Source organism: Pan troglodytes, chromosome 9 (assembly GCF_028858775.2).
Source record: "Pan troglodytes isolate AG18354 chromosome 9, NHGRI_mPanTro3-v2.0_pri, whole genome shotgun sequence".
NCBI classification, from domain to species: domain Eukaryota; kingdom Metazoa; phylum Chordata; class Mammalia; order Primates; family Hominidae; genus Pan; species Pan troglodytes.
This window is the reverse complement of record NC_072407.2, coordinates 40,409,525-40,434,018: the sequence shown is the minus strand read 5'-3', so window position 1 is coordinate 40,434,018 and position 24,494 is coordinate 40,409,525. Positions and strand designations below refer to the sequence as shown.

General features: G+C 45.7%; 1 protein-coding gene across 21 annotated transcripts in view; it reads right to left on the bottom strand.

Annotated features, from left to right (window-relative positions):
* Nucleotides 1-24,494, bottom strand: part of PRR5L (proline rich 5 like) — a 174,654-nt gene that overhangs the window by 49,351 nt on the left and 100,809 nt on the right. For 11 of the 21 annotated variants that reach the window (XM_016920677.3, XM_024347033.3, XM_063782871.1 and 8 more), the window contains 4 exons: nucleotides 24,122-24,308; nucleotides 19,127-19,415; nucleotides 17,033-17,113; nucleotides 1,110-1,158 (listed from right to left, as the gene is read on the bottom strand). In XM_016920677.3, the coding sequence (XP_016776166.2) occupies nucleotides 1,110-1,158; nucleotides 17,033-17,113; nucleotides 19,127-19,290 (294 nt within the window). In that variant the 5' untranslated portion in view covers nucleotides 19,291-19,415; nucleotides 24,122-24,308. The remainder of the gene's footprint in view (nucleotides 1-1,109; nucleotides 1,159-17,032; nucleotides 17,114-19,126; nucleotides 19,416-24,121; nucleotides 24,309-24,494) is intronic. The other 10 variants (XM_054662220.2, XM_054662213.2, XM_001153939.7 and 7 more) reach the window with 2 other exon arrangements.

Here is a 24,494-nt window from a genome sequence, read left to right as displayed (position 1 = left end):
TAAGTGGCTATGCTGGGCACTGAACCCAAGCACTCTGCCTCTAAAGGCTGTGATCTTGACCACTACCCTATACTGCCCCCCTACACACTACGTACAGAGTGCTTTACATGTGTTATTTCACATAAAGCATATAATAACCTTTTAAGGTAAGTTGTATTTTTAGTCCCATTTTGCAGATGAGGAAACTGAGGCACACGGAGGTGAAACAGCTTGCCCACTCAGAACAAATGAGTGAGAAGTAGGGGTTCTGACTTCACTAAGGTGCCGTCCAGTCAGTGACTCCTTGTCACTCAACACTCCCCATTCCCTCTCCACCATATGCCTTTGGTTAGAGTCATGAAAACAGCTTGCATCTGTGAATTAGAAACAATCCTCTGATTGGTCCTGGAACCTTAAACTCACTAGCTTTATACCAACAATAGATAGACAGGGGAGAAGTCTGACTGATCCAGACAATGGATCCAGATGTGGTATGATCCAGGGTCCCTGGGGGACCCCCACTACCCAAACTCTTTCAAGGGATCCCCATGGTCAAAACTATTTTCTTGGTAATACTAAGCTATTTGTTTTTTTCCCTTACATTCTCCACGAGTTTACAGTGGAATTTTCCCAAAACTACGTGGCATGCAATATCATTACAAATTGAAAGTGAAGCAGATATAAGAATCCAACTGTCTTCTATGAAGCCAGACAATGCAGAGATCTCCTTTCTATTTTATTCTGAGAGTTGTTTTTCATAAAAATGTAATTAGCACTAGTATGTAATAGGCTTATTACTTAAATACATTAAGACATATTTTAAAGCTCTTCAGGTTTAATTTCTATTATGGTAAAGATAGACATAACCCAAATAAGTAATACGTTTTATGAGTGTAAAGGGGTCCTGAGACCAAAATGCCTGAGAACTGCTGCATGAGACTGTGATCTCCATTAACTGCTGGGAGACACAGGAGTGGTGCCCCTCTGCAACGTGCAGCACACAGCAGGGACTTGAGATACGTAATTTTGTCTGTTGAAGGAATGTCCAACTGTACAGTATTGGCCACCCCTTTTAGGTCCATGCCCCCACATGCATGATAATGATGGATGCTCAGATCCACACAGCTTACCTGAAAATAGTCTGTAATGAATGATCCAAGTTCACTCTTCAACAGCCGCCTGGGGAGAAGGGAGAAGAGAAACACCGTCAAGCAGCCCTTGATGGTACAGCTCATGGTGACAATGTGCTCACCAGTGGCACAGGGTGGGGCCAGGTCTGAGATCTTGAGGGCACTTTCTTAGGTCCTGGTCCCCCTTCCCCCATTGTTATCATGGAATTGCAGTGATGGGAATCCTAGAAGGAGATGCATTCCTCAGTTCACTCTGAGAAAGTAGCACTGTGAAGAGGGCAGCTGGCCACAGGAAATCCTAATTCTAGCAGAGCTGCTAGGGGCAGGCCAGGGCACCTGACTTTATATGAAGCAAAAAGAAGGAAGAGAAAGATCATCATTTTGCACTCCTCCACATTTGCAGAGCACTTTATAGTTTAAAACACATTTTTCATACATTCTTCAACTAAGGATTATAAAGTGTATGTGGGGTGGGGTAGGAGTAATTATTTATTATTATTATTATTTTGAGACAGAGTCTCGCTCTGTCGCCCAGGCTGGAGTGCAGTGGCGCAATCTCGGCTCACTGCAAGCTCCGCCTCCCAGGTTCATGCCATTCTCCTGCCTCAGCCTCCCAAGTAGCTGGGACCACAGGCGCCCGCCACCATGCCCGGCTAATTTTTTGTATTTTTAGTAGAGACGGGGTTTCACCATGTTAGCCAGGATGGTCTCGATCTCCTGACCTCGTGATCCGCCCACCTCGGCCTCCCAAAGTGCTGGGATTACAGGTGTGAGCCACCGCGGGCAGAAGTAATTATTCTTCTTCCTGTACAGATTTTTAAAATTATGCCTCAGAGAGTTCCCCAAAATAAGTCAGTGGCAGAGCCAAGATGTGAACCCAGACTTTCTGCAAATTCAACATCTTTTCCCATAACTCCACCCTGTCTCTCCTCCAACTCCAGAACCCCCTCCCCTCACCCTAACTTAAAATTCAACTTGGTACCATGGTTTGGGTGGTCTTAGAACCCATGCCCAATGGACTGAGGCAGTCTTCCAAGGGGACCACAGCAGGGACAATACAGAGATTTTATTTATCCAGCAACGAAGATGTATTGAGCAGCTCTTTATGTGTTACATGTTGTTCTAGCACAAGGAGTTCAAAGGTGAATGAGACAGACAAGGTCTCTGCTCTCTTCTTGGGGGCTGATGGATAGATAGCACGTTAATAAATGTACTCACAAGATGATTTCAACGAATCTTAAGTGCTAATAAAATACAAATGGAAAATAGGGATATTGACACCAGCTCTCCTTTTCCCTGTGACAAATAATGGAACTAACCATACTATTCTTTATTTTGATCCAGACAAGGTAAGGGAACAAAAAGCAAGAATAACTGGCTCCCCAGATCCAGTGAGTAAACCCTTCATGATTTCAAATGATTTTCTTTACTAATCCCATTGGCTATGGCTATTAAGGAGCAAATGCTCAAGTTTCTGACGATGCTTGCTGAGTATTCACTCCCCCAAAACACGTTCATTCATGTCACTGAAGGATAAACAGGAGGTTACAGCAAGATGTTATGTGCAGAGAAAACAGGCACAATAAAATTAAGACAAAAGAATAGAGAACCACCCATGGTTTGAATTACTGTAGCAGAAAAAGCCCTGGAAAGCCACAAACACACGCTGAACAAAGAAAATACCTTCCTTTTCCCATGACAGAATATATGTCTGTTGTGGATGCTGCATTTTGAGGGCCAATTTAAAGGCAGTCTCATGGAGGGACACCCTGTCAACACAACCCAGGAGTTCTCTCAGATGTGGGCAGGTCTGATCCGAGAGGGAAGCCTTCATCAAAAGCCACTGGACTAAGAGCAGGTTGGGCATCACTAGTCTTTGAGGCAGAGGCTAGACATGTCTCTCAGACAGGAAACAGCAACCTATGGGGCAGCCCCAAGTGGACGGAGGCTTTGAAACAGGAAGAGGTAAGGAGATTGCTTCTGACCACAGGAGGGAGAAACACCTCCTAACAAAGTCTTTGTCATCCTTGGGAAGTCTCAAAACCATAGGTGAAGAAGCCAAGCTTTGCGCACAAGTGGAAAAACAAGTCCTACTGATAGGCTACTTAGGAGAGAGCTTCCCAAGGAGATATCTTGGGTACTCATGATGCTGAGGGACTAATGTGCTTCTGAGATCAAATAATACACTGTGGAATTGGTGTCCCAAGGAACCCACAGTGGGAAAACACTATGCTCATGAAGACGCCATGGGTAAGATTGAAAAAGAAAAAGGTCGAGGTTAAGGGGGCCTTCAAAATAAAAAACTATGGACACACTCCTGGAGAGCAGCATGGAGGAGGGATCTATGATGGTGTAATAATTGTGAGTTTGGGCTAGATATGACTGAACAAGTAAAGGTTGCCCCAGGCATCTCACAGCGGGATGCAGAAAAGCATCCTGATGCTACCCAGTTGAGGAATCCAAGACATCTCCTCCCCTCCTATCAGGGAGGGCACGAAGGGGCTTCACTCTACAGGGAGGGTGGAAGCACAGCAGCCTTACATTGCAGCTGGGGTGCAGCAAGCCACAGCCAAGGCCAGAATTCTGCAGAGTGTCCCAGGAAGAGAAAAGTCTAGGTAGAAATCAGCCAATAACAGAGCAGAAGCTAAAGAGCAGACAATGCAACTTCCAAGACAAAGACTTAGCAGAAAGGACTCTGAAGCTAGAAGCAGCTGTAACAGGGGGGATGAGATGGTAATGGTTAGGAATACAGAAGTAGAACATGAAGAGGGGCCTTTCACCATGCTGATAGTGATAACCATTTCTTTACTGAGGAGGAACCAGACACGATGTGGTAATCTGCTTTATATACTTTAAATGTAATGGGCCATAGCCAGGTACAACAGGAGAACCACACACTTGTCCTTTTATAAAATCCAGAATGCAAAACCTTCTCCACTAGATACTGTTCATAGAATTATCTGAACAGAAAAGACCTTTCTTAATCATTTAAGTCAAGATTCTATTGCTCTACCTGGGCAAATCAGTAAGCTACACTGCCCTTATCCCTTACAAAATCCTGCCTTCTGTCTGGGCATGATAACATGGTTAGACAGGGTCACATGTTATATATATATATATGCAGAGTTTTTCACTGCAGCAAAATATAGAAATCAACATAAATATGCACCAATAAAGTGCTAATAAAAAGATTATGTTCATCCAGGCAATGGAATTCTATGCAACTATTTTAAAAAGGGAGTGAAGAAGTGCTCTAAATAATATGAAAGATCTAAGTCATAGTAAGCAAAGAAACAATGCAAGATACAGAACAGTGTGTACATACAACAGGCTACCTTGTAAAATGGGAAGAGAAAAATAAGAATACACATTTTAGTTTACACAACACTAACATATTTGTTGGTCAATTCCACTCTTATAACTTGCTGTTCAAGTCTGTATTACTATATGAAGGGGTTTCCCCATAGGCCCTTAGAATTGAAATATATAGCTCCTTATTTTTAAACACAGAGAACACATATGCATTTATTTATTTTTTAATTAATTAACTGATTTTTATTGAGACAGAGTTGCACTCTGTTGCCCAAGCTGGAGTGCAGTGGTGCGATCTCAGCTCACTGCAACCTCCGCCTCCCGGGCTCAAGCGATTCTTATGCCTCAGCCTCCTGAGTAGCTGGGAGAGCAGGTGTGCAACATTGCTCCTGGCTAATTTTTCTATTTTTGGTAGAGATAGGGTTTCACCCTTTTGGGCAGACTGACCTCAAACTCCTGACCTCAGGTGATCTGCCCACCTTGGCCTCCCAAAGTGCTAGGATTACAGGCATGAGCCACTGTGCCCGGCCCACAGATGCATTTTTAAAAATCTTATGTAAAAAAGCACTGGGTTGTGTGTCCTCTTCTCCATGTCTACATGTAAAGCCTTGGAGAAGCCTGAAGTTGTTGCTGGAAATTACGTAAGGCAACACAACACTTTAGCCAGCTTGATTCCCTGAAGTTTGAGGAAGACGCTGTCCCACAAACACCACACCACCAGACCCCAGTCTAGTCCACAGACCCTGTAGAAAGTATCCAGTATCTACTTTAAAGTTCATATGGAACCAAAAAAGAGCCCGCATCGCCAAGTCAATCCTAAGCCAAAAGAACAAAGCTGGAGGCATCACACTACCTGACTTCAAACTATACTACAAGGCTATAGTAACCAAAACAGCATGGTACTAGTACCAAAACAGAGATATAGATCAATGGAACAGAACAGAGCCCTCAGAAATAACGCCGCATATCTACAACTATCTGATCTTTGACAAAACTGAGAAAAACAAGAGATGGGGAAAGGATTCCCTATTTAATAAATGGTGCTGGGAAAACTGGCTAGCCATATGTAGAAAGCTGAAACTGGATCCCTTCCTTACACCTTATACAAAAATTAATTCAAGCTGGATTAAAGACTTAAACGTTAAGACCTAAAACCATAAAAACCCTAGAAGAAAACCTAGGCATTACAATTCAGGACATAGGCATGGGCAAGGACTTCATGTCTGAAACACCAAAAGCAATGGCAACAAAAGCCAAAATTGACAAATGGGATCTAATTAAACTAAAGAGCTTCTGCACAGCAAAAGAAACTACCATCAGAGTGAACAGGCAACCTACAAAATGGGAGAAAATTTTCGCAACCTACTCATCTGACAAAGGGCTAATATCCAGAATCTACAATGAACTCAAACAAATTTACAAGAAAAAAACAAACAACCCCATCCAAAAGTGGGCGAAGGACATGAACAGACACTTCTCAAAAGAAGACATTTATGCAGCCAAAAAACACATGAAAAAATGCTCAGCATCACTGGCCATCAGAGAAATGCAAATCAAAACCACAATGAGATATCATCTCACACCAGTTAGAATGGCAATCATTAAAAAGTCAGGAAACAACAGGTGCTGGAGAGGATGTGGAGAAATAGGAACACTTTTACACTGTTGGTGGGACTGTAAACTAGTTCAACCATTGTGGAAGTCAGTGTGGCGATTCCTCAGGGATCTAGAACTGGAAATACCATTTGACCCAGCCATCCCATTACTGGGTATATACCCAAAGGACTATAAATCATGCTGCTATAAAGACACATGCACACGTATGTTTACTGTGGCACTATTTACAATAGCAAAGACTTGGAACCAACCCAAATGTGCAACAGTGATAGACTGGATTAAGAAAATGTGGCACATATACACCATGGAATACTATGCAGCCATAAAAAATGATGAGTTCATGTCCTTTGTAGGGACATGGATGAAAGTGGAAATCATCATTCTCAGTAAACTATCGCAAGGACAAAAAAACAAACACTGCATGTTCTCACTCATAGGTGGGAATTGAACAATGAGAACACATGGACACAGGAAGGGGTACATCACACTCTGGGGACTGTTGTGGGGTGGGGGGGGCGGGGAGGGATAGCATTAGGAGATATACCTAATGCTAAATGACGAGTTAATGGGTGCAGCACACCAGCATGGCACATGTGTACATATGTAACTAACCTGCACATTGTGCACACGTACCCTAAAACTTAAAGTATAATAATAATAAAATAAAATAAAATAAAAAATAAATAAAATAAAGTATCTAGTATCATCAGCTGTGTTTCCATATGTATTCCTTATACATGCATAAAGAAACTCTGGAAGAATACCCAATAAGCTACTGTTACTAATACTTATCTTTAAGGAAAAGAGAATGGAAAACTGGTTTCTGGGATACAGGGGTGGAGACTCTACTGTATACCCTTGCTATATGTGTAAAATTTTTGAACCATGTCAAAACAATCCTATTCAGAAACAAATTTTTAAGATTCTGAAGTTAACAACCACCACCAAGATTACCGCAGCATGGCCAGAAGCCCGAGAAAGAATCACAGGAGTAAGTCCCTACCAAGGGCACGACATCAGGAAGCAGGGTGTGTACCAGCTAACAGAGAATCCCACAAGTCCTGGGAATCCACCAATCCAGACCTGCCTCAAGCTGGTAACCCAAGAACCCTTGTTCCCAGGACTATAGAGAGTGAAGAGATGAGGAAAGGGGGCCAGGAGTCCCCAGCAGTGCTGGCTAGGCCAGCCTGTGAGCAGACTGTGGCTGAGTCATGTTGCAAATCTACAATCCATGTCTATATTCTGTTTATTCTGCTTGCATTGGTTTATAAGGAAAGAATGCTTCTGAAAAAAACCTCTATTCTTGTCTCAGCTGAATTGAGAGAAGGGGATTTTCCACACCTCTGTTCCGATACACCATCTCCAGTGGAACTTGGCAGACGCTTCCTCACTTAAAAGCTACCTTCCCCCCACCAAAAAAAGAGGAACTCAGAGTGGAGACCCCATTCATTAATTCTTTGAATCTTAGCCATTTACTGAAAACATAATGTTATGTGTTAGACATGGTTCTGGATGCTAGAAGAAAAGGATGAAACAGAGCTCAATGATTTCTCCTGGGCCCTATGAGAGAGTGATCTGGGCCACTCTCTTATAGGGCACAGGAGGTTCATGTTACCCAAAAGATGACAGTAAAAAATATCAAGGCTTTAGATACCTAGGCCAAAATCACAACAGGACAATTCACCCTGTAGCCTGACTTACTTTTACCAATTTAATTTGTAAAGAACAAGAAAGAAGAGAAAAGCTGGAGAGAGACAGCCAAATTAAAGAGGCTGTGGTTTGTGGTTCCCTAGATGCAGGAAAGATGAAAATCCCGATTCCCAATACCTAAGCCATAAGCTCCTTTGAGGCTCAGGCCTAGAATCTGGCAGCCTTCCTTCCGCTTTTCCCACTCTATCCTAGGGTTGCTGCCCTGTCAACAGAAAAGCAATTACTTGTTAGAACAAACAATCATCATCATCATAACGAATAATAAACAAATTGCTCCTAGGATGGAACCCGGCATTTTTTCTCCAATTAAAGTTTATTGAGCACTTGCTGGGTGCTGGACACCACTGTCAACAATGTAGGCGTTCCCACATTTAAGCCTAAAACAGAACTGTAAGCAGCAATAATATCCTCAATTTTAATATACAAGGAAACTGACCCAAGCAAGCACAGGCCAGAGATAACAAGTGTCTTGTTGAGATCAGGGAGCCCAGAGCTGCCTGGCTCTGCATCCTGGCAGCCACTTAGTAGCTGTTGTTAGCAATGACCCGGGAAAATTCACTGGTTCTTCATACTTCAGTTTCCTCACCTAGAATGTGGGGAGGATAAGGATACCTACTTCACAGGATTACTGCACAAGTAAAATGGGTTAATCCTCATCAAATTGCTAGAACGCTGCCTGGCCCACAGCAAGGCTTGGCAAGCATGAGCTACTATGATTTCACCCAGGACTCTGAAGCCCTGGGTCTTGAAAACTCCAGCCCACTGCTTCTCGCATCTTCCTACAAGTATAGCCACACTAGCATTTCCTACACTGGGATTGAGGACCCAGGAGAAATTCATAAAGCAGGTAATATGTTAGGTAGGGCCAGACCAGCTGATGAAAGGATAAGAAGGTAGGAAGGTGGAGGCAGAGCTTTGGAGAAAAGAATTGCCGGGATGTGTAACTGACATGAAAGCAACCCCTCAGCCTCAGCAGCCCCCATATGCCATCTGTTTCACATATTGGACTTCCATGCCTGGTTTCATTTGAAAGCAGAATTCTGCTGCTACCAATCACCACCACAAGCCACTGAGCTAGAAAAAGGGAAGCCGGGAGCTGAGGGTAATGTGAAGGGGACACTTACATGGGGCCTGACCAAAATGAGAAACTGGGCGTGAAGTTCAGCCAGAAGCCAAAAGGAGCCATAACAGGGGGAAAAAATGGGGAAGCACTGACTGGTCTACATTATCTCACCCTTTTTCCCTCCCAGGCTGACCAGCTGAGACACCACCCCAGTTGACAGGATTTCCTGTTATTACACAGACCTGCGATCTCACGCCTCACCGTCTTGTCAACTCAACTTCCCACTTCTGTGGGCTTAAAGGTAAAGGAGGCATTACTAAAAGCTGGAATCAAGCTGGTGGAGAGGCGCAGGGACAGCAGGATGGCAGCAGAGTGGGCAAGCGCGGAAGTGACAGAGGGAAATCACCTCGGACGGAGTCAGTCTGCCTTGCACACAGAGAAAGACCCAAGGCGGCCAAATCCCGCTGCTTGTCCCAACTCTCTTCCCACATGAGGTTAAAGACGATGAGGCAGCTTGCAAGAAGTGCTGCAGGTTAGCCAAGATGAGTTGGAATAACCATATCAGTAGTTAATATTTCTGCGCCATCTGGCAAGTAGGGTTTGCCCCAAGTTCTCTGGCCCTGCACCCTGGCCCTTTGGTTAGATCCGCCCAGACCGCCTCAAGATCCAGGAACAGCAGGGGTCCTCCAGAGTCCTGTGCCCAATGCTGTAGCTGGTCAGTGCCCATCTAGCCTGACTGCTGAATGCTCTGAAATCACCCACCTCACTTCTGCAATAGGATATGTTTCAAGGAGGCAGCTTCTCTTAAGCAGGAACAGATAGAAAGGCCCCCTCCCCTTCTCTGGTCCATTCCATGGGAGCCCATGGGAGGTGGTGTCCTTGACTCAGGACATGGAGTACTCACACCCTTCAGGTGTCTGCATCCTAGTGGGTGGCAGTGGGAATAGTGAGAAACATGGAGGAAACTGACAAAGAGCATTTATTGAGCTCCTAGTTATGTGGCACACCATGCTCGGCAGTCTGCACACAGAATCTCAAATTCTCCAACAGCCTCACAGGTAGGAGTGTATCCTCATTTTGCAGATAAGATCGATGCTCAGAGCTTTGCCAGGGGCCATACATTGGTAGATCCCAACTCAAATGGAGGCCAACCTAATCAGTCAGTGGTACCCCCCATGCCACAGGGGCAGGCGGGCAAGGAAGGGAGGCAAGTGAGTGTGTACTGTAAGGACCAAGAAAGTCCCTCTAAAGGCAGCAGCCAGGCCTCAGCTCCCCTGACAGGCTCCACACCAGACCGTGAGTCCAGTGCCCAGATCTGACCTTTCCAGAGAGGCCGGAAACCTGGAGTTCTAGGTGAGATGTCCAGATTTCTAAACAACTTTTAGGCCAAACCACATGCGCCAACCCCATGGGTTTCCAATCTGCCATTTCTAACAACCCTTCTTAACCTGAAAGCCAAGTCTGTTTCTCAGCCACAGCAGGTACAAGGTAGTAACACATCATCAGGCAGAGTCACCCAGACCAAGAAGAGCCCTCATCTTAATCCCTCCAAAACTAGGCTCCTCAGAAGGGAAATGCCCCCCTTACCTCATGATCTATTCATGAACCTATGTCCAGGTACATCAAGCCCAAATCTGGATAATGCCAGCTCTGTGTGGCTCTTGCAGCCCACTTACTAAGGGTTTAAGCATGTGGGAGGCTTGGGTTCAAATCCCAGCTCAGGCACTTACTGGCTACATGACTCTGGGTGAGTTATTCCACCTCTCTGTATCTGTACTTCCTCCTTGTAAGACAGGGATACAGTATCTATCTCACAGGGTGTGGGGAGTTTTAAAAGAGTTGACACATATGAAGCACTTGGAGTCTGGCATATACAAAAGGCTAAGCAAGTGTCTGCAGTTATCATTACCTCGTGGCATCAGGCCTGGGACTGGTCTATGGCATCAGCCTGTGAGCTGGATCCAGGCTCACCTTCCTCCCGTCCCCTCCCAGCTCTCCCCCGCTACTGTGGGTCCCCCTCTCTTACAGTCAACACTCTGTTAAAGAGACGGAAAAATCGGAGGTGGATTTCCCTTTGGGTTTCAGGCAACCAACTGACTCAGAAGGAAGATATTTCAACTCAGACCTGTCAGAGATCAAACACAATTCTTGGAACCTCCTCTTTCCTTGAAAATCTCTGGGGTTTTCTTCACACCACCTCCCCCCTCCCAACAAGAACAGAAGCAGGGTGGTTGGAGAGAGAAGGAAAATGTGCATTTCCTGTCTCGGGCCGGCTGCAGATAACTGATCTCTGGTTTCCGGAAACTTCATCTCTGAGCATTTATTTCTGCAGAGAAAAAGTCCTCCCAGGGAGTTTGAGGAGGCGGGAGGGCATGGAGTGAGTGGTGGTGGCAAGAATGTTAGATCCTCAACTGCCCTTTCTGCCTGCTCCCACTTCTAATTTCAACTTGGATATCATTTTCTCCTAGGTCTAATTGTGTGCCCATCCTCCACATGCCCCCAGCACTCCAGATTCCACCATCACCCCTCTAAAAGCGTTGCCTGAGAACTACCTGCCCAGTTCCTCTCTCATTCTGCTGTAAGATCTCCAAGACACAAACCACCTACTCAATGACCACCCCAGTATACAGCCCAGTACTGGGCAGAGCACTCCACATTTATTCAATAAATAAATCAATGAATCAATGGCCCCTGCTTCGACACACACACCCCAACACTCAAAGACTGAAAGCACCTATAAGAACATTGGCAAGCAGGTTCTTCAAAGAACCAGCAAACATCAATCTTGCTTTTTTCACACTTTTCTAATTCTTCTCGTTTACATAAAATCAGTGGGAGAGTTGGCAGAAAAGACTGTTTAGGGAGAGTGCGCTCTTGTGTCAGCTTAGCTGCTCTTGTTCTTGGAAGCGCTCATGAAACCCAAACCTCTAACTCAGACTTTTCCTCGCTGCCAAAATGCAGCCACATCAGGGGTGAGGCTGGAGAGAGGTGTTAAAAACCGCACTAACACCCCATTGAGAATTCAAAACAAGAAGACTCCCAGAATCAGCCCGAACTCTGGCAGATGGAAATTTAGGGAAGCCAGAATTGTTGATTGGGATGCCTGGGGATTTAGCTAGAATACGTCTATTCTGAAAGGTCATTTTCTTGCCTTGAGAGATATTACAATGTGCAAGCTGTGCCTCCTAAGGCAGTTTCAATAGGAAATATTCTGATTTATGGTTTTCATATCAATAGACCATGTGCCCTGACTTTTACATGGGACAACATTGGCAGCTATATTGAGGTGAGACATTTCTGATGGATTTTTTTTTTTTTTTGAGACAAATTCTCTCTCTGTCCCCCAGGCTGGAGTGCAGTGTGGCACGATCTTGGCTCACTGCAACCTCTGTCTCCCAGGTTCAAGCGATTCTCCTGCCTCAGCCTCCCAAAAATAGCCGGCTGGGATTACAGGCGCACACCACCACACCTGGCTAATTTTTGTATTTTTAGTAGAGTCAGGGTTTTGCCATGCTGGCCAGGCTGGTCTCAAACTCCTGACCTCAGGTGATCCACCCGCCTCGGCCTCTCAAAGTTCTGGGACTACGGGGTGAGCCACCGCACCTGGCCTGACAGATTTATTCTTAAAGGGTGGAGAAACCTGTCTTTGGATCCAATACTGTGTTTTAGAATTTGACCATCCTCAGTCCCAAGTTCTTCCTCATAATTACTTCAAAGTCTATCTGCTAACATTTAAACTAGAGTCTATTTTCAAAGACATGTCTTAAATGGAAAGGCCACTTATAATAATGACTGCATTACAAGACTCAGTTACATAAAACATCTACCTTCCTAGTCATCCTTTGCATTGGCTACTATTTAAATAAATTTGTATTTCCCAGGTACATACTAACCCTACAGATAGAAAGTGGCCAGGGTGGCTGGGATGAGTGACCCAAAGAATCTGATTTAGGCTTGGATACTCCAGACTTGGATACTCCATCAAAAAGTTTATTACCATTTGGGTTCAGTAGAATGGAGAACTGAGAAAGTCATTTCCTCTTGTTCTTTTCTCTGTGGAAAGGAGAAACAGCTGGCTCTCCTTGTAAGAACTTAGCCTCACCCAAACTTCAACTCCAGGCACCACTCTTTGAGGATTCTGTCCCAGACTCTCTAGTTCAAAGTGAGCTCACCTCATCCAAACTGCTGGAGAAGTTTTTTTCTGAGACAGGATCTTGCTCTGTTGCCCAGGCTGGAGTGCAGTATGCATCATCACGCCCAGCTTTTCATTTTATTTGTATTTTTTGTAGAAACCGGGGTTTCATTAAAGCTGGTCTCAAACACTTGGACTCAAGCGATCCTCCTGCCTCAGCCTCCCAAAGAGCTGGGATTACAGGTGGGAGCATGACACCTGGCCTGGAGAGGGTTATACACAGTGCTATTCATGGGGCAATTCATCACGTCGGCCTGTGTTCTCATGCATCGTACTCACCCATTATGTATCACTTTACTATTTAACTGTTCACAGTAATAAGAATCATATGGCTAACATTTATTAAACCTTTATTAAATTACCAGACCCTGTGCTAAGGATGTTTTTAGCATTATCTCAATCCTCCCAATGACCATGAGGTTAGTGCTATTATTATCCTCATTTCATAAAAGACAAAACAGACTTAGAAAAATGAAGTCACTTGCCCAAGGTCACACAGCTAGCCCAATCTTGATCCCTGGTCTCTCTGAATCCAGAAACTGCTCTCTTCGGTTAAAAATTTCCATTAAACTTAGCACAAATCCTCTTGCATATAACAGGACTGTCACAACTGAAAAATGGGCTGAAGAACTGAGGCTTCTCTGTTTGCACATCTCTTTCTGACATCCCTACCATCCTGTGCCCCACCCTCTCCACCAATCCTGCCTCAACCATGTTGAGTTGATAGATCTGTTCTGCAAACAAGTCTTCCAAAAGGAAAATCAAAACCCAAGTGTCTACTTGAATGTAACCAGAGAGCAGCCTATTTCAGTGTTTAAGATGCTGGAGTAAAGTCAGCTGTGTTTACCTCCACACAGGCACTTGCTGATGTGGGAGGGCTAGCTTCATTCAACTTGAGACATCCAGGTCACGTCAATGCCTGGGAGATACTTCACATCCTCAGTTATATTCTGTGTCTCTGATGTGAAAGCCTATCTCCATCCTCTGGCCTTCTCTAAAATAGTGTGGCTAGAATGCAAGGTACAGAAACGTGGGGAAGGAAAGCTCTGATTTTTTTTTTAAGCTTTGGCTTATTCTGGGCTCAATTTATATCTGGGCACATAGTTTCAAACCTCAACCATATGTATTTCCCACTAGTCTGAAAAATCACTCAAGACACAGAGGAACATCTAGCAGCCCTAACCCCAACACTGGAAAGGAGGGCTGGGGGAGTGTCATGCTCCTCATGATGAGTGTTAGTCACAGGATGTGATAAGAGATGGGCTCACAGAGACCTCGGGAAAGGAACGATGGCAGAAAAAAAGATCAGGAACCATCAACTTAATCCTTCTCCCAACATAAGACCTCTCTTTCTGACACTACAATATAGTGCAAAGAACAAAGGTGTTGCTATGAGTCCCCCCAAAATTTATATGTCAAAGCCTTAACCCCCAATTTGATGGGATTTGGAGATGGGCCTTTGAGAGATACTTGGGTTTAGATGAGGTCATAAGAGTAGTGCCCACATGATTAGTGTCCTTATAAGGGACATCAGAGAGCTCTCTCTCCCCATCAAGTGCAAAAGAGGTCATGTGTACACACAGTACACATCTTCCAGTCGGGAAGAGGGCCATCACCAGGAATGGAAATGACCTGCACCTTGATCTTGGACTTCCCAGCCTCCAGAACATTGAGAAATAAATTTTTGTTGTTTAAGTCATCCAGTCTATGGTATTTGTTATGGCAGCCCCAGTAGACTACTACAGGTATCTAAGTCAGAAAGGAGTTCAAATCCTTTTGCCACTGCTCATTGCTGTGTGACTTTTATTTAATTTCTCTAATGCATGATTTTCTCATTTATCAACTACTCATAACAAAGGGCTGTGGGGAGGGTTGAATGTGTTGATGGAGGAGAAAGGCACCTAGCATTTTCTGGGACTCAACACTCTGAAGCAGCAATGCCTCCCCAATGCATGCAACGGCTGGTGTTATAAAAGGGCAGCTTCTTGGCCATATTCAATCCACAGATGTGTTTTGTTTGGCCTGCACCAATGTTTGGGGAAATTTGGATTATTTACCAACATTTAAAAGTCAGAAAATTTACATAAACATCTCAATTTCCAGTTCTTCTTGAAAAATAAGAGATGTATCAGTGGGCCTGTGTTCTACCAGGGTAATCCTCTTTTGACAGAGGGCACAATCTCACTGCCAGGCACCCACGCCAGCTTCACCCATTCAGAAGACCTGCTTGGTACCTGAAGTCTTTTGAGTTAGCAGCCCCTGGGCTACCTGGGCTGGTGAAATCTGGCTTGACCTGTACCTCTCCCAGCTGTCCACAAACAGAGCTTTTAAGTACAATTTCAGGATCAGCCTCCCAAAGTGAAAAACAATTAGCACATTCCTGAGTCACTGTTTTATTTATTTATACTTCTATTGTGAACTAAAGAACCTCATGGAAAGGCCAGAATTTTAGTTCTTGGAGAAAAATGAAACTTTGCAACGTGTGTGTTGGCTGACCCCACTTTGCCCCTGTCACTCAACTTCTTGGGGCCTCAGTTTCCTCCTTTGTAAAATGAGGCCTTGGGCTAGATATCTTTTGTCTTTTTCCATATTTATGTAAGTATGATGTGAAATTCAAGAACATGGATGGAAATTTGATACAATTCTAAAGACTTTAATGAAAGTAGAGCTCTTAAAACACCTCAATGACCTTAATGCAGGCCTTAACTAACAGTAAACAGGAACAGAACAATGGACTTGTTTATTGTTCTGCCCACTCCAGGGTTGGGTCTTTAGCCTTGAAGTTCTGCACTTAACATATCCAGAAACGAATGAATACCAGGACATGAAAAGACCTGATGGAGGCCAGGCACAGTGGCTCACGCCTGTAATCCCAGCACTTTGGGAGGCTGAGGTGGGTGGATCACGAGGTCAGGAGTTCAAGACCAGCCTGACCAAGATGATGAAACCTCGTCTCTACTAAAAATACTAAAATTAGCCAGGCATGGTGGTGGGCACCTGTGATCCCAGCTCAGGAGGCTGAGGCAGAGAATTGCTTGATCCCAGGAGGCAGAGGTTGCAGTGAGCCGAGATGGCGCCACTGCACTCCAGCCTGGGTAACAGAGCAAGACTCCGTTTAAAAAAAAAAAAAAAAAAAAAAGACCTGACGGATCGATCTCCTGTCCCTAGAAGATCCTGGTGCTCTGAGCCCTGCCTGACTTGCTGCTCTCATTTCACCAAAACATAGACCTAACTGCACAACTACTCAACTTCTGGTGCTCTATGCACATGGATGGGCCTTCTTTTGGTTCCTTGCTCATTGCAACCAGAGGAACTTTGCATGCGCAGTTTCTACCAACTGGAGCCCTGTTCACCTAGGTAATTTCCATGGATGTTTCAGATCACAGCAGCAGCATCACATCCACCATTCCTGGCCTCCTTGACAAAAATCAAGTCATTTTAACATATGCTTTCATCACAGCAGCTGTGTTGGAGTAGTTGTCTTAGTTGCATGTTTACATTTCACATGTGTGGCTAGTTGACTAATGATTCTCTTCCCAATGAATATAAATTCCAGGAGGGCAGGGTCCATGTCTGTCTTTGGTCCTTGCTGTCTCTCCAGTGCCTGGCCAACAGAGACACACTCAAATGTTTGCTGGTAAGTCACTTAGTAAAAGGAAGAACGCAATAAAACCTCAAGCAGTCTGGTTCCAACAACTAAGCTGAATTGCCTATTATGGTGCCTAATGGTTAGGAAGGGCACAATAAATGCTTACAGAATAAATGACAGCTGCCATCTATCAACTCTCTACCCCTTCCCCTACAAAACACACTACATACTGAACAAATGATTCTCTATGGATCAGAATTCTAGACAGACACAGGTCTCAGAACGCAACAGCCATGAAAGCAGCATAGCTGACAGAAGAAGCAATAAGAATCAAGCAGGAAAAAAAAAAAAAAAACCCTTAAGGCTCCTAAGGCGGTAGCCCCTATGCCCCTGCTCAGGTTTATAGGGGAAAATGGCACCAAGTCTGGCCTGCCACATACCTGATGTTTTCGTTCAGGGCATAGAGCTCGTTGCTTTGCAAGCCACCCCCTTTGAAAACGTTGATCACAGCAGTCTGAACGCTACAGGAAAAGAGAATAACCCCTGGTTAGAGAATCTCCCTTCTTGGGCCATTTCAATAGCAGCTCAGGGCTGAAGGTGTGTGGAGTGACCAGGAAACTCATAGCACAAACCTGGCCACACTCTCCATCCATCCTCCATTTCCTCAGTGTCCTTGGAGAGAAAGGAAGACCAAAGCCGAAAGGACTCAAAAGCAGCCCCCGCTTTCTTGCAAGCCAGCAGGTCTTCCTCCCTCACCTCGCTGGCGGCCCTGCTGGTGCAGCCGCAGTCAAAGGCAGCCAGTGGGATCTGATCACAGGAAACTACATGGGCCTGGGAGATTCCAAATGGCATTTCCTGCAAGCAGAAGCTGACCCATGCCTGCGGTTCTTTCACAGCCACTGTCTTCACAGGGAAGCTTGGTGGCCTTGAGCTAACATGAACCGGTAAGTCCTTTCCTTTCTAACAGCACTTTCCTTGGAAGAATTTCTCGCAGGCCAGCCTTACAGGCCCCTCATATGTCCACTCCTGTGAGGTGTACCGGCAGTAGAGTTAGTCCCTTGAGAGGCCATATCAGGGCTTACTCCACAGCCTCTGGGACGACAGCCCAGTGTTTCAGCAAAGGAGCTGCTTACAATCTTGTCTATATTAAGGCCCCTGGCCTTTCCTTTAAAGAACAGGGATCCATTTAACACCAAAACATTTTGGAGCCCCCTCTCTCCATCCCTATCATCAGAGTCCTGCTTTCTGTGTCCATTCATTTAAAATATCCATAATGAGCTGGGCACAGTGGCTCACACCTGTAATCCCAGCACTTTGGGAGGCAGAGGCAGGTGGATCACTTGAGGTCAGGAGTTCGAGACCAGTCTGGCCAACATGGTGAAATCCCGTCTCTACTAAAAATACAAAATCAGTCAGGTGTGGTGGCACGCACTCGTAAACCCAGCTACTTAGGAGGCTGAGGCAGGAGAATCGCTTGAACCTGGGAGGCAGAGATTGCAGTGAGCCAAGATTGCACCACTGCACTCCAGCCTGGGTAACAGAGCAAGATTGTCTCAAGAAAAGAAAAAAGAGAAAAGATCCATAACGATCCATACTACAAAGAATTCAGTCATGCTTCAAAATAATGATGCATTTAATTACTCCAAACAGTGTCTGCAAAGATTTGAAAAACAGTAGCCCACAAGCATATAAGACATAGTGCTGATTCAGTCTGCTCAATTCTTGGTGCACAAAAGGTTGGCTAGACACCTAACAAAACTCTGTGCCTCCTCTTCCAAGCACCTGTGGCTCACAGGTCTTCATAATCTTGGGTTTATGCCAATCATTTAATTTTTCACAGACATGTTTTATCTTCCCAAGTGGGAAGTAGGTTACTTAAGGTTTCTTATAGAAGCCCACTCTCGGATAGGCTGACAGTTTCAGGTGTGACTAATGCGCATGAATAGCGACCATAAATTCCAGTGCAACTGTCCCAGTCTGGTAAACTGACTCTAACAGGCCAGAGGCTCTCAGTGGTCTATTTTCTGGCTACTGAAACAAAAAAAGCTAACAGACACACTGGATATTAAAAAAACTTGCTCTCTTGGCCAGGTGCAGTAGCTCACACCCATAATCCCAGCACTTTGGAAGGCTGAGGTGGGAGTGATCCCTTGAGGCCAGGAGTTCAAGGCCAGCCTGGGCAGTATAGTGAGACCCCCCATCTCTTTAAAAAAAAATTGCTTTTTTAATTAGCTGGGTGTGGTGGCATGTGCCTGTAGTCCCAGCTACTCGGGAGGCTGGGGCAGGAGGATCGCCCGAGCCCAGAAGTTTGAGGCTGCAGTGAACTATAATTGCACGACTGCACTCCAGCCTGGGTGACAGAGTGAGACCCTGTCTCTAAAAAAAGGAAAAAAAGAAAATTTGCTCTCGTCATTATTTACCCCCATAATCACGGCCTTCCCAGAATCAGCAGAAGCTCAGTCAGCCCCCGGATGCCTCCCTCCCTGCCATGGCCCTTGGCAGCCCTCCACCCCACATCCTGCGGCCTCCTTCACCTGTTCCAGGCTGAGCTGGAGCTCAGCTGCAGAGCCTGCCGAGTTGCTTGGAATCGGGGAAGGTCGCTGAGCACGGGGGAGCTCATGAAGCGCGGTCTAGGCCTGCGGAAGGAGCCCATCTTGTGGAACTCGACGGGCAGAATGGGAGCGAAGCCGCGGGTCATAAGTCCTGGTGACAGTTCAGCTTCACCTCTAGGACCAGAAGGTTCCGAATGCCCTCGGAAAGGGCTTCTCCAGGGGCTGCCTTCAGGCCCTCAGGCTTTCTTAAAACCACAAACGTAGCCAACACCTGAAAAGAGAGGGCAGCTTTTATTGAGAACTCCTGGCCCGAGAACACCTCTTAGAGGAAGTTGGCTGGGACTTTCCAGCCTAACTACCCCGAAAACAACTGCGGGACCCAGCAATAGCATCTATTCCCTGGCAGGTTCCCATTCACAAGTTTGCACAGGTCTCTTTTCGGTTGTAACAGTGTGGTCACCCTCAAGTGGGAAGACAGTGACAATGGGGCCAGCCTAAGGCCAGTCCTGCAGAAAAATGATTTCTAAGCTGTGCTAGACTCTGGTTCCAATATGCACCCATCAGTTTGGGCACTGCCTGGGTTCCTGTGGCCCACGATGTTGTGCAGTAAGAGATGGATTTTTTTAAAATGTCTCAAGGAGGACACAAGAGCTCCTCATCCTGGCATTGATGACCATCCATGATATGCCCTTACCATGCCAGTCTGCATATATTGCTCAGTTTTTCTCAAAGTATCAGTGACTCTTCACTCAAGCACATCTCACCTTCCCTTACCTGCTGTTCCTTCACTCATTTCATCAGGACACACTCACTGAGTGTTTGCTATTTATTAACCACTGTGAGTTGCAGAACATCCAAAGATTTCTAAGACCAAATCCCTGCTCTCAGGGTACTCAGTCTATGGAGAAGATAACTGTCTTTTCAATTATTCACTCGTGCAATAAATATTTATTGAGCAGCTACTATGCACAGCCACTCAGGCACTGGGAGATATAAGATGGCTCCAGAGGCCCTGGTGCCCTGCCCCGTGGAGCTCGCAACCAGCAGGCACTCTTCTATGTCATGCACAGTCCTTCCCCCACACTGTTGCTCGTACCAACTACTCCTCTTGCCCAGAATTCTCTTCCTTTTTCCCTCTGCTTATTTAAACCCAACTCGCCCTGCAGGGTTGGGTTCAAGGACACTGTCCCCTTGTAGCAGTTGCTGGGAGACTTCATGGCTTTGCGGTTAAAGGCAGTGGCTTCAGGTTTGAGTCTTAACTTGGCCACTCCCAAGTTGTGTGACTTTGAACACACTGAGTCTGAAGTCCTCAGCTGTTACTAATGCCCGCTTTCCAGGACTGGAGAGATGAAATGAGATCATGTGACATGGCTGGCAGAATGGCAGAGCCATGGGCCTCAAGGACTGGCTATTTCCATTCAGATGAATTTCTTTCTTTCCTTTACACCTTTGGACCTGTAATTTCAGTCTCTTATTCTTTAGTGACTCTAAAGCCTAAATGAATGACTTAAAAAGCGAGTATTAGAGTTCAGCAGAGTGAAGGACAAAAGGAAACACCATGAATCTCACAGTTACTTTTTACTTGACAGTTTAGTAGGTTTAGCCCAGAGGTGTTTTCACTGCCATCTCTCTCACCAGCTAACTCTGCTATGTCCAAAAAACTAATGATGCAAGAAAAAGATATTCTAGCCTTAAGTCAACCTTCAGGTTGCCAGAGGAGAAGATTTTTGCAGCTCCAGCTGGTTAGCACTTGAAGAAGGGGGAACCGAAGTCTCACCTCCAAATCAAACATGCTGTTGTGGTCAGAAGAGTGAGTTAAGCCACTCAGATGGGCATGGAGGCAAGCCATCGAGAGGGCACGGGAGGTGTTAGCAGCTATCTGCAGGCAACAGGCATAGCAACAAGGAACTTGTAATACGAAGAGGCAGAAAAGAAATGGCTTGTCCTGTCTCTTAAATTTTTTCTTTTAAGGAAAGCAGACTTATGTTCTGTTTTCCTATACAGTCTTTGCCCCTTCACCCCCTGCTCAGAATGAGTTCAACAGTTTTGTTAAACTTTATTAACAAAAGAAGCATAACAGGCTGTCAAGTTTCAGAAGGCCTCAGCAGCTTCATAAATGCCACTGCAACGTGGAAAGATCTACACAAACCAAAAAATGAGGTGACGAAGAAATAAAGCCACAGAAGGTCCTTCCGTATCCTTAAATTGGCTAGCTTTGGGATTTAACTCACCCAGTAAAGGTCACACTACTAAGACAGGATCCATTTCGCTGCCATTCTTCAAATGGGCCTGCTAAATGCAATTCACCTGTGTAATTATAGGATATTAACTCCCTTTATGAGGATCTTAAACGAGTTAATGGAGCTGCCTCTCATTCCATGGCACTGGTACAGGGAAGTAGAAAAGTGAGCAGAATGGATCGTTCCAGGTGTTTACCCACCACCTTCCTGCCGAAACACCCACTTCTCCAGGAAACTGTAAGACCCTGAGGATCGCAGGCTGGCTCCTGTCCCCGTCCACTTCTCAGTTAGTGTTCCCAGGCTGCCTAGTCCAGCAAAGCCCCTGGGCAGCCCCATCCACGCACTCAGCCTCTCTTAAATAAGGGTCACTTTCAGCCTACGACTGTGGCTCCCGCGGACTCAGATAAACTGCACAGTCACATACAACGAGTTGCCACTGGCTCATTTTTCTCCTCCCGAATCCGCCACTCTCAATCCTGACAGCTGAAGAGAATGTGAAGCTGTCTTTGTCTCCACTGTTCCTACTGCCGGGCAGAGCCAAGAGACCTCCCCAGAGCAGCACAGGGAGGAAGGAGGAGGCCGTTGGGAGCATTGACAAGAGTGGCCTAAAGGGAAACGCTGATACACCCTGGGTTCACCTGCTACAGCACTGGCCCGGCAGGCGCAGGCCTGTCCTGACCTATATCTGACAAGTCAGAAAATGACAGAACAGACGGGGCCTCGGAGTGGGGCCAGTCCAGGTCCCATTGACGATGACAAAGGTATAGCAAAGAAGCAAAGAAACACATCCAAGGTGCTCGAGGCAGGAAGAGAGCCAGGACTGTGAGAGCTATTCCCCGACACCTGTTTGAGCATGTTCCCCAGCTCCCACCTAGGCCATTCTGCAAACTCCTTGAAGACAGGCATCGGGCTTTATTCACCTCTGTATCCTCAAGACTAAGCTCACTGCTTAGCCTGGAATCCCAGCACTTTGGGAGGCCGAGGTGGGCGGATCACCTGAGGTCAGGAGTTCGAGACCAGCCTGACCAACATGGAGAAACCCCATCTCTACTAAAAATACAAAATGAGCCGGGCATGGGGGCGCATGCCTTTAATCCCAGCGACTCGGGGGGCTGAGGCAGGAGAATTGCTTGAACCTGGGAGGCGGAGGTTGCGGTGATCTGAGATCGTGCCATTGCACTATAGCCTGGGCAACAAGAGTGAAACTCATCTCAAAAAAAAAAAAAAAAGAAAAAAGAAAAAAAAAGAAAAGAAAGAAAAAGATGAAGGAAAAGAATTAAGAAGGCATTGGCTAGGCCGGGCACAGTCACTCACGTCTGTAATCCCGGCCAAGGCAGGCGGATCACCTGAGGTCAGGAGTTCGAGATCAGCCTGGTCAATATGGCAAAACCCTGTCTCTATTAAAAGTACAAAAATTAGCCGGGCATGGTGGTGCGTGCCTGTAGTCTCAGCTGCTCAGGAGGCTGAGGCAGGAGAATCGCTTGAATCCGAGAGGTGGAGGTTGCAGTGAGCCAAGATGGCACCACTGCACTCCAGCCTGGGCAACAAAGCAAGGCTTCTCTCTCAAAAAAAAAAAATTAAAAAAAAAAAAAAAAAAAGGCACCGGCTGCCTGGCTGACATGAAGCCAAGCATTGTCACAATACATAAACTTACTCAACCCTCACAAAATACCAGTTGAGCTGGGCACAGTGGCTCATGCCTGTAGTCCCAGCACTTTGGGAGGCCAAGATGGGTAGATCTCGAGGGCAGGAGTTTGAAATCAGCCTGACCAACATGGTGAAACCCCGTCTTGACTAAAAATACAAAAATTAGCTGGGCGTGGTGGCGCGCCTGTAATCCTAGCTACTCAGGAGGCTGAGACAGGAGAATCGCTTGAACCCAGGAGGCAGGGGTTGCAGTGAGCCGAGATCGTGCCACTGCACTCCAGCCTGGGCAACAGAGCAAGACTCCATCTCAAAAAAAAAAAAAAAAAGAAAGAAAAAAAAAGAAAACTTGAACATCAGAGAAGTTAGGTAACCTACCCAAAGTCACACAGCTAGTGCGTGGCAGATCATTGACTGGTGCCTCATTCCCACTTTTCCATGCTACCAAACTCAGCCAGAAAACCAGAATTGAAGCCACTAAGTTAGGAACTAAATTTCCTATCAAAAGTTCAATCTCATGCCCCTGAGATAAATAAACTGGCATAAGGAACTCTATGACCATATTTGATGGGGCAAGAGGAGTGGTGAGAAAGGATGAAAGGAGAAAGCACAGCTGCCTTAGACACCCACTCCCTACGAGCTGTGTGACCTTGATCAAGTTACTTGACCTCTCTGAGTCTAAAATTCCTCCCACATGAAATGACCCTGAGTGACTACCTGAGGGTTGGAGGAGGATTAAATGAATAAATATTTGTCAAGCACTTAGAACTGTACCTGGCAAATAAGTGCTACATAAGAGCTCGTTCAATAAATAAAATCATGTTTTCGTAGTTATTTCTAAATTGCCAAGCCATGATAGCAGTGGGAATACAACAGCAGCTCCCTCTGCTTCTGGTGACGCAGTAGCGTCTGGAAATACTCCACTGAGGAGCAGACAAGTCCTCTGAGCCGCCATCCCCATCACAGTGCACCCAGGCTTGCCGCCTTAGCCCTTTAATAACTCATGACCTTATTTACTGACCCTACATCTCTGTGTAGCAAGTTCCTCGGTTTGAAAGTGTTTTTGTACACATGGTGTGCTTCTAAGTCTTACCTCAGTCCTGTAAGGCAGATGGAGCAGACAGTCTGTCACAAATTAGGAAACTGAGGCCTGAGCAGGTGCCTGACTTGGCCAAGCCTGGAAAGCTGTCAGGTCAGGGATTCAGCCCCGGCTGGAAGTGTCCCAGACTCACGCCTGGCTCACTGTTGAGCCTGCCAGGAGATTCCTTTTTTCTTTTTTCCTATATATTTCAAAATATTTTCATTATGAAACATACTTTAAAAGTTTATACACATGCAAACATACATTTTAAATAATAATAATAAGCCAGGCATAGTGGCCCACGCCTATAATCCCAGCACTTTGGGAGGCTGAGGCGGGCGGACTGCTTGAGCCCAGGAGGTTGAGACCAGCCTGGGAAATGTAG